Source organism: Acartia tonsa, chromosome 1 (assembly GCF_053477335.1).
Source record: "Acartia tonsa isolate MP-2025a chromosome 1, ASM5347733v1, whole genome shotgun sequence".
Taxonomy (NCBI): domain Eukaryota; kingdom Metazoa; phylum Arthropoda; class Copepoda; order Calanoida; family Acartiidae; genus Acartia; species Acartia tonsa.
In genome coordinates this window covers 25006078-25016196 of record NC_137260.1, presented here as the reverse complement: position 1 = coordinate 25016196, position 10119 = coordinate 25006078, and the positions used below count along the sequence as shown (strand labels likewise).

At 33.7% G+C, this 10119-nt stretch overlaps 1 protein-coding gene across 1 annotated transcript; it reads right to left on the bottom strand.

Moving 5' to 3' along the window:
• Window positions 1–2883: 2883 nt before the first annotated feature.
• Window positions 2884–6318, bottom strand: LOC145315766 (paladin-like). Its single transcript, XM_080155846.1, has 2 exons — window positions 5087–6318; window positions 2884–4004 (listed from the first exon to the last, which is right to left on the bottom strand). The coding sequence occupies exons 1-2, from the start codon at window positions 5830–5832 to the stop codon at window positions 3224–3226; spliced, it is 1527 nt and encodes a 508-aa protein (XP_080011972.1). The 5' UTR covers window positions 5833–6318; the 3' UTR covers window positions 2884–3223.
• Between the last annotated feature and the right edge of the window lie 3801 nt (window positions 6319–10119).

Genomic DNA, 10119 nt, shown 5'->3' with positions numbered 1-10119 from the left:
TAATCTGACATATGGTTGTTCTTGTTATTTTTTAATACAATCCCATTATGTATAGACAGAATTGGTGTTTTTGTCTGTGGCTTAGGAATTATGTAATTATAACCGTTTGAGTTCTACATATTAGGGAGGCTTAATGTGGGTGATTTTAGAATAATAATTATTCGTCGATTTAAGTAATGCTTCCCTTCCCCTTCAAATGCGTTTAACCTAGATGCTAGAGGCTTAGTCGCTGAGTGGATATCCTATTGTATTAATTTATAAGGATTTTTGTCTAAAACTTGTTGTTAAAATGATATATTCTTTAAAAATCATACATAATAAACTTAAGACCTTAATAACTACGGAACCGATTGGGTTCTCTATTTTTGGTAAGGTTCACATAGGTCCCGCAGTTATTTAGGGATATTTTCTTTATGGATTTATGCTTCCACTATCGGCTAATCCCCTAGAATCCTCTAGAGGCAATTAATGTAAGAGAAACCTTCCCCCAAAATAGTTTAAAAACTTCCCTGGACCAATAAAAAGCTTTATTGTAAAAGAGAACCATATCATTTCAGCGGTTAGAAAGATCCTTTGCTACAGACAAAAAAAAGCTTACTACTTTATATCATAGGATTTTACTTCAAATACATTTTCCCAAGATTCTAGAGAAAAAATATAATAAAATTTTAAAAATAGTTTAGGAATCAGAACAGTAAAAGAGATAAATGACAATGAAAATAAGAAAAACTAAAAGAACAAAATTCACCATTTTAAATCAAATAATAACCATATAAAGCACTTATGACTAATAATAAAGAAAGTTAACTAATACTGAAATATTTGTATTAATATCATCATCAGATACTTTCCTCTACCTTTGGGGTATTTTTGGAGCGTAGCTACTAATAAATTTATTTAGTCCGTATGGCATTCAACGCAAAATTGGTTATTTACATTTGCGCATTTACACATGAAATACAATAGATACATTAACAATTGGGTAAAAATATCCCTATGTTGCAGATTTCTTAAGTTAAAAATATGCTAAAAACGCACTCTATCTAAAAAAAATTTTATTTTACCTCTTCCGTTGTGTAAAAAAGTTTTGTTAATTTTTATATATTTTTTAAAAGCTACGCCACGACGCTACTCTTGAACATAATTGTTCCCGGTAATCTTTAATTTACATTGTACATATTTTCATATGTATTAAAAGACCAATTGGGAGAAATATTTATTTTTTAAACCCAAATTTTTAAAACTTAATAAAATAATTAAATCATACAAGAAATCATAAATAAGAACAAAATTTTATGATCTGTCGGATAATTGCCTTAATGACTGGAAATTCAAACTTTATGCTAAAAAGCTAAGAAAATAGCCAAGAATATGAGATAAGGCCTCTCTAACAATGATTTAAAATATTTTTTTAAATTATAAGAAAAAAAGGAAAATTCTATAACTTTACAACATTAGCAGAGTTTTAAAATTTTGGGTTTATTCTTAGTGGGGTATATATTTATATTATATCAAGAAGGGAATTTAAGTTAAAACTATGCATTATAATTGCTAGATAATGTTTAGATTCATTAAAATAGGTAAAGGGGGTTTGAAATGTTAAGGATGTAATTGAAAATTTTCTGTTAGTAGCTATTTGAGAATGATTAGGGTGCCATTTACTTTTTTTTAAATCTCTCTCTCTCTCTCTCTCTCTCTCTCTCTCTCTCTCTCTCTCTCTCTCTCTCTCTCTCTCTCTCTCTCTCTCTCTCTCTCTCTCTCTCTCTTCTCTCTCTCTCTATCTCTCTCTCTCTATCTCTCTCTCTCTCTCTCTCTCTCTCTCTCTCTCTCTCTCTCCATCTTTCTTTCAAACCTTATATTCTTCTCTCAAATGTATATTTACATGTTTTAAAAACATCAATACTTCTGCACGAAATCTTACTTGTTATTTTCTAGGAAACTCTATTTTAAATCTTACAATGTTATTTCCTAAAATGTTGTATTACAGTATAATTTAAGTAGTTGGAGGCTTGCTATAGTTCTGTGATTCTACTATAATTCATAGTCTTTAGCACCCCAGTTATGAATGTCACTCTTGGGGGTAAAATATGATATCTTCTTAAATCTTAATTAATTGTTGTGCGTTTAGGTCGCGTGCTTTTTATGCATTACATTCAATATTGTTTCCACTATTGCTCGCAATCCATTTCATTTCCCTTGAATTAAAACCTGTTTTGTCTCATAGTGAAAATCCATGTATCGTATCGATTAATAGACAATTTGCTATGAAAAATTAAATAAAAATCATTGGACTTAAGCAGTTTAATTTTTGCATCTTATTGCATTTTAGACAATTATCCACGTAATAGAAAATAGATAAAATTAGAATTAAAAATGATATCCACAAATTTTATCAGAGTTAGTTTACGATCTTTAAGATCCCTTAAACGTTAATTAATAGTTTCACAAATGGGAGCTATTGGTCTTGGGCATGTTTGTAGCTATTTTAAGGAGTCAGTAACAAATTTTCTAATTATTTCTGTCTAAATATCTGTCGCGGTTTGTGTTTCCATGTCTTGAATTAAGCTGCGCTGATAGACTAGACGTTTGTGGGAAGCTTCTTATAAGGCTTTAACCAATCTTAAGCTAATTTGATTATTTCAATGGTTTATGTCGACTATATGGCTCTAATAAAAGTGGTCGTAGCTGATATAATATCGACTATTGAAAGGCATTATAACTGAATACTAGGCTCAATACTTAACATTTTTGAGAGCGTTGTTATGCTTTATTGATGTTGTCATCCTTGTTTTTTATAATTATCTTTAACTGAGAATTTCTTCTAAACAAATTGAGAAAATAATACAATAAAAACAAATAAAAAAACATTGTAAGATGCGATAGTTAATATTGTATAGAACTTTTATTTTATAAAATCTATATACGAATACAATTTACAAACATAGTGAATAACATTTATTAAATATCATATTAACAGCAACAAGAAACTTTTTTTCTTCATAATTCCACCATTTTTTCAAATACTCATGTAGACCAAATTTATTAATTTCCATAATCCTCAGCATGTAAATTCTTCTGATTAACGTCTCCACCTCCTTCAGCTTGTTGTTGTCAGTTGCTGGCAACCAGGTTATAATATATGTGGACAGGGAACAGTTAAGGAATAGCGACGGGCGTTTGTTGTTCAGGGCGTGGCACGGGTGGGTCGGGTGGCTACGGCTGTTTAGGCCTTGGCCTGGCCCCAGGTGCACTGGCCGAGAATCTCGTACAGGTCCAGGGTCATGGTCTTGTTGGAGATGAGGCCCTCGACTTCGTTTTTCAAATCGGCGGGCAGCACACGCATCAGAGTCTTGGAGGCGAAACGGTACTTGGCGCGCTTCTTGTGGTCGCCCTGGGGCAGATCCTTGAACAGGCCGTGGGCGGTCTGGTAGATGTCGTGGATGATCTTGCCCAGGTTGCCCTTGAAGTCGCTGGAGGCCAGAGACTCGAGGTTGGCAAGAGCTTCTGGGGGGATGTCTCTCTCCCACTGCAGCTTTCCCTTGCCCTCATCGACAATGGTTCTCAGCTTGGAGTGTTCGTCCATGTAGGCCTTGAAGGGCTTGTTCAGCTTCAGCTGGTCGGCGGGGGTAGACACCTTGCCACCGGTCAGGGAGAAAGCCTTCTTGTCGTCATCGGAAGCGGCATCCTTGCACAGGATAGCGGCCTCGCGCAGGTAGGCGGTGAAGCAGATCATGTAGAAGTACTTGTGGATGTTGTCCATGATCTTGGTCTTGAGGAAAGCCTGAGCAGCGTCATCCATGATCTCGTAGGACAGCTTGGACTCGGCGATGTTCTCTCTCAGCTGCTTGATACCAGTACCACCGGTCTTGGGGGGGCCGTTCTTGTCGACAACTTTGTCGCACTCCCTCTTGGAGGCCTCACCGTCGGGAAGCTCAGCAATGAGCTCCTTGATAACCTCGAACTCACCACGGAAAAGGGGATCCTTGGTCATGTCCATCTGGTATCTAGAAAAAATTTTAAAGTTAGCAATATTTTCTAAAATAAAAAAATGAACAGTTCTGTCTTTTTGAAGCTTTAGAATCCTATGATTATTTTATCTTCAATTTATCTATCATTGAACCAAGACCCCATTTTAATTCATTGTAAATAATCAATTTAGAAAATATTATTTTTCTATATAACTCTTCCTTAATCCATCATGATGGAAATTGACAAAGATTTAAAAATATTCTGAAGAACAGTTTAACATTGATTTGATTGCTCTGAATAATAATATTCTTTTAAATTTACTTTTAATAGAATATATATTTGTGTTTGATTTAAATTTTTCCTTCTAAAAATAGTAATTTCTTTGACTGTTTTAGAATATTTAGCAATTTGACTCATAAGCGTTAGGAAAAGGGGTATGACACTTATATTTAAATTTTAGAAAGCCTCCCCCTCCCCTTTTCACCTTCCCCCCCCCCCTGACAAAATCTGTACACGCCTCTGATTTGATCACTGAATTTCATATTGATGTTATAATGCCAAGCTCTTTTATTTTTAGAAGTTAAATAATAATACTTTGTAATCTGTTTTAGAAAGGTCATTTCTAATAATAGATTTAATTTATCCAATTTACGTAAGGGAAAACTTAAAGTGCTTTTTTATTTAAATAATGTTGCATAATTTTTTATATAAGGGAAAATTGCGTTTTTATCGTGTATTTTTGTAATGATTAGACGAACATTTTACTACTTGAATTTGGTTAGAAAGAACCAAAATTTTTTAAATTTATCCAGGCATTTTAGTTTTACTTATTAACTTAGTTTTGATAATAATCTTTAGTAAAATTTAGACAGATGTAGCTTAAAATTTCGCTAGCGGCGAGTCAGATTTGGCTCTGCTTTTCATGGAATAATCTTACTGGTCTTACCAAAGATTATATTTTGTTCAGTAAAAACTCGACTTACTTTGAGTATCATTTTTATCTTTACAAATACGTTAGTTTTACACTTTTTTAAATCAGATTTTTCAGGGCTTTATACACTTTTATAACTTTTAAAGATATATTGCTTCTAGTAGCGTAGTTTCTCAATAATGTTACCTGTCCATCTTCAGGAGATCAAGGTTGACACCGGGAACGGTCTCAACCAGACCCTCGTAAGAGGCAGCCAGCTGGAACTCTCTGAACAGGCAAGCGGCAACACAGCCGGTGGTGGATCTGGACAGACCGACCTGGCAGTTGACAATGACGGGGCAGTTGACGGCGGAACCCTGCAGGGTCTTGCACAGGTTGTCGAAGTCATTCTCGGTGGGGGCGGCAGAGTTGCACACGGGGATTCTCATGTGAACCAGGCCGGGGAACTTCTCCTTCAGGGCCTCAATGACGGAGGACAGAGTCTTCAGCTCCTTGACCTCCAGCTCGGACTCCTTCTTGTTGACATCAATGACCTTGAGCTTGTCACCGTTGCCCTTGGCGCGGCCCTCCAGAACTCTGATGAATTCCTCCTCGTCCTTCTTGACGGTGTCGCGGGTGACGTCACCGAGCTCGGCATACTCACCGATCTTGTTGGGGGGCCTGGCGCACACGGGGCTGCCGTTCACGTAAACAATGGGCTCCTGGCGCATGTTCAGCCAGATGATCTTGTTGGTCTTGGGGTAAGTTTCGCCGCAGGCCTTGTTGATGGCATTTTCAAAGCCAGCAATGGTGGGCTGGCCGCAGCAGTAGACCTTGTAGCCTGGCACACGACGGAAGTTGGGGACGCCCTCAACAACGTCCTTCAGCTTCTGGATCTTTTCAAAGTGATCCTGCATGGCAGCAGCCTTCCAGATTTCAGGATTGTCTCCCATGTTTGGTGTTTAGATGTGCGTGCACCTCTGTGAGCCAGCCAACAAACACTGACTAAATTAAGGATACAATCTAAGACCTAAGGACAATGAAGGACAGGGGCTACACAATGGCTTTCTAAAATTATAGCCACCCTCGCCCCTTTTCCCACAGCTCTTTCCCTGCCAGTAGGTGTGCGTGAGTGTGTGTGTGAGAGAGAGGTCAGTCCGGGCATGTCGTGAGGCTATGAGTATGGGTCAACTTCCCATTTAACAATAACCCCACCCTTTTTTTACACTACAATACAACATTATCTTCCCCCACTTTCCCTAATCTCTCTTTGTCTACTATTTCATTACTTACATTCTTTCTACTCTATATTCTTTCCCTTATGTTAACCTCTAAAATTTTCTAATACAACCCCCCAACATCTTTTGTTTCCCCTAGTGACATAACCCCGGCCCAAACTTGAGATAATCTGTTTGTCCGGTCAGCAAGGCACTGGACAATAGATGGAAAAAATGTCCTTTCTAAAATTTCAGCATTTTTCTACAGAGTGACAACAATTTTAGCTCCAGGTTTGAATAATATCTTGACAAAAAATTAGATGTTCTTATCAATTTCTTTTATTAATATTTTATGTTAATTTAATGACATTGAAAAAAGTCATGGTTCGTTTAATGATAATTGTAAAATTTCAAGGTCAAAAATTTCCCCTAGGGGGCATGACCTAAGTTTGGGAGGCCAGTTAATATTACACATATAGTCACACACATATACAACATACAAAAATACACAAACAATTACATTTTACACAAAAGCTTAAAAGATGTTTTTTTACGCCTAAAAAGGAAGTTAAACATTTAAGAAAGCTCAAAAAATGACTTATGCATTTTAAATGAAAACAATAACTTAATAAAGTCTTTAAATTTACATTGTTTAAATAAAATATTTTCTTTTAACCTTATATTATTATAAATGAATTATAGGTAAATAGCAAAAATGCTTTAAAGTCTCTAATTGACATTTTGAAAATTATCTGTGTTTTAAAAACTTTTGTATATATGTACATAGATTGATTTTACCTATAAGGGCGTTAAAAAACCCAAAATTCAGGGTAAGGTCAACAATATTTAAGTGTTTATTTAAAGCTTACATTTTTTTAGTTTTAATGGTAAACAATCAATATTGAAATTAAATGGATTGGTTTTGACCTTTATTTTAGAATTGTTTAAAATATTTTTACTAGTGAGGTTGTGACTAAAGAATGCAGACCAGCATTAACAAGGTTATATATTCAGGTGCGGCTTTTAATACTACAAAAATGCACCAGAAATTTAATGTAAATGAAACACATAAAGCTTAGCTTTTTTTCTCATTATGCCATTCTCCAAACCCCCCTCCCCTTCCCTTAACTCTCCCTTCCTCTTTGCATAGCCTAGCCTATAACCTAAACCTTAACTAAGCCAATTTAAAATCTACCTGAAAATTATAAAGGAATCGATCTAGCCGTTTTTAAAAGCGAAGCTTTTCTATAATTAGGGTCGGTCCGTATGTCCGTCCGCCCATACGTACGTCCGTCCATACGTCCGTCCGTACGTCCATCCGAGATAGATAGCTTTTATTCATTAATTTAGGCATGTTAGAATTGTCCTATCGATTTCAAACTGTGCATGATGATTCCTGTAGTAGTTGGGTACGATTTAGAAAGCGTAGCAACTCTATAATCATTACCAGAATGTCCGTACGTCCATTTTAAACATGTTGATTTTTCTACTTTTTTAACAACAAATTTTTAAGTGTTCTAATTATCCATTTGATCTGATTTTTGGTATATTGATTCCTGGGACAACAAAGAACAATATTATAAGCGAAGCAACTCTATAATCAAGTCCAAAAATGTAAGTATGTCCATAAATATTATCCTGCTTCAAGCAGTTTTTCAACATATTTACTTACAATTTTGCTTCGACTCTTATACTTTTAAATTCTGATTATTCTATACAAGTGTTAATGTCCGTTTGTCCTACCGTTTCAGTGCTTCGCTTTTATGGATGTTGTCATCCTTGTTAATTAACATACAGGCAGACATAAAGAAATGCTGTCACTTTAGTACAAAGGATAGGTATACATTTCAGCAGTTTTTTTTAAATTTCTTTATAAAATTAAATTTTCAGTCTTATACCGCTTATTCTGTTGGATTTGACAGTTTTCAAAATACAAATGGTAAAATTTAAGGATGATTTTAAAAAAAATTCTAATTAACCACAAAAGGTACAAAAAATGTTTGATGTCAGAGTTAGGTATACCTATCTAAAGAATACACAAACAGGTAAGGTTAATCTTATTATGGATTAATTGTTTTTCTCCCTATTAACCAATTGATCTGCAATTTAGCCAAGCATTCATTCTTAAAGTAAAAATATGAATTTTTCCATTTAACTTTTTTTTATCCCTAGCACTTTGGGGCCTTTTTTTTGAAGAACATAAAAAGATCCTAAAACCATCCTATGAATTAAATGATAAATCTAGAAACAAAATCGCCTAAAACCTTACCAGGACCTCTGGAAAGCTACCCTAAAATGGAGAACTCAATTGGTCCAATAGTTATCAAAATCTTAAGCTAGAAACAAAAAAAAATCACTACTATATACAAATTAGGCAGGTGTGATTTAGTCAATCAAAATTGTACTATTAAGAGTAAAAATTATCTGTCAGATATTCAGTTGTCTGTTTTAATATTTTTGTCTTAAATATATCCTTTCGTTTTTCAACGTACTTCTGAAAAACATCCGAGTGTACCGAACCAAGAAGAAGAACATTTGGCTTTACAAGTTGAAATAATTGTGTAACATTAAACCTCAATCATAAAGCTAAACTCTATCGGAGAACCTTGAGCAAGGGCAAACTAGAAATTTTTTTAAGAAACATCACAGGAAATTTGTGAGAAAATGTATTGTAGTTTAGTGTATGTTTGTGTATGTGTGAGTTAGTGTGTGTATGTTAGTGTGTATTTGTAGTATTACGTATTTTTTAGGAGATTTTTCAAACAAAAATATTAAAATTAATCATAAATTTTAAATATTATTGTTGAAGCTAAGCAACAAGTACCCAAAAAACGCGTCTTTTATACCTGTCTTGTGACAAAACTAAATTTCCTCTCCATTGTCCTTATTTGCTGTATTTTATTTTCCTTTTCAATACAAAAATTAAAAGACTTTTATTATTTGATCCATAAGGAAAAGATTTGAAATCATAATTCCTTTTTTTCTAAACCCAAATCATTAGACTTTATATTTAAATTTTTGTTAAAGATCCCTAAAAATTATAACTAAAAATAAACATTAAACAATGGTTAAAAAAAAGGTAATTATCTGCACTTCTAATAAAATCGGATGACGCCATTTTTTCAAACAGAAGGACAGATGTCAGACAGACCATACCATACTAAAAGTTATATTAATCTTAAGTATGATTCTTTAAATTGCATAATTTAACCTTATTATAACCTAAAGTAATCTAACTGTAAAGAAGTGAATTTAATCAAAATAAATTGTAAAAAAAATAGAAATTAAGGTAGTAAAAATAACTTCTTAATTGGCTTTAAATTCTTTTTAAAAAGTAAATGCTTTACATTTTAAAGATAATTTTGGATTATAAAATTGTATGTAAGGTATAGGACAGTCATTAAGCATTTATTAACCCCTCCCCATTAAATTATTTTTTTAAAGAGTTTGATGCGTGAAGAGGTTATTGATTGGTAAAAAATAACCTTTTAGTTTAAAAAAGTAATTGCATTTAATATGATAAATTCACTGAGTGAAAAAGTCTTTGATACTTCTTAGTTATTTATTGAAATATATTTCGGTGGACACTGCACCCTCTTCAGTCTTGTAGTTTAGCTGGGTGTTAAAAGTAAAATTATTTTAATTTTGATTGGTTGGTACATCAAGTTGAGTGTGTCAAAACGTTTTAACCTCTCATTGCAATCTACAGAATGTGTTATTTGTGTATCATTATTTGGGATGCAATGGTCATCAATTTATCGGCCTGTAATATATATATCTCTAGGTCTAATTAAACTTTAGTTAGATGGTAATAAATTTATGAAATATTTCAATTAAAAACCTTATACACAAAGACCAATAAAAATCAAAAGTATTAAATGTTCTCTATTATTTAGGTGAAATAATCAGCTAGAATGATTAAAAGTGAGGTTGAAATACAGGGATACAGTGACGTTTTAAGGGAGGTGTCAACACCACCAAAAAACATTATATTTGTATGAACTTTCTCTCCCTGTTTTTACC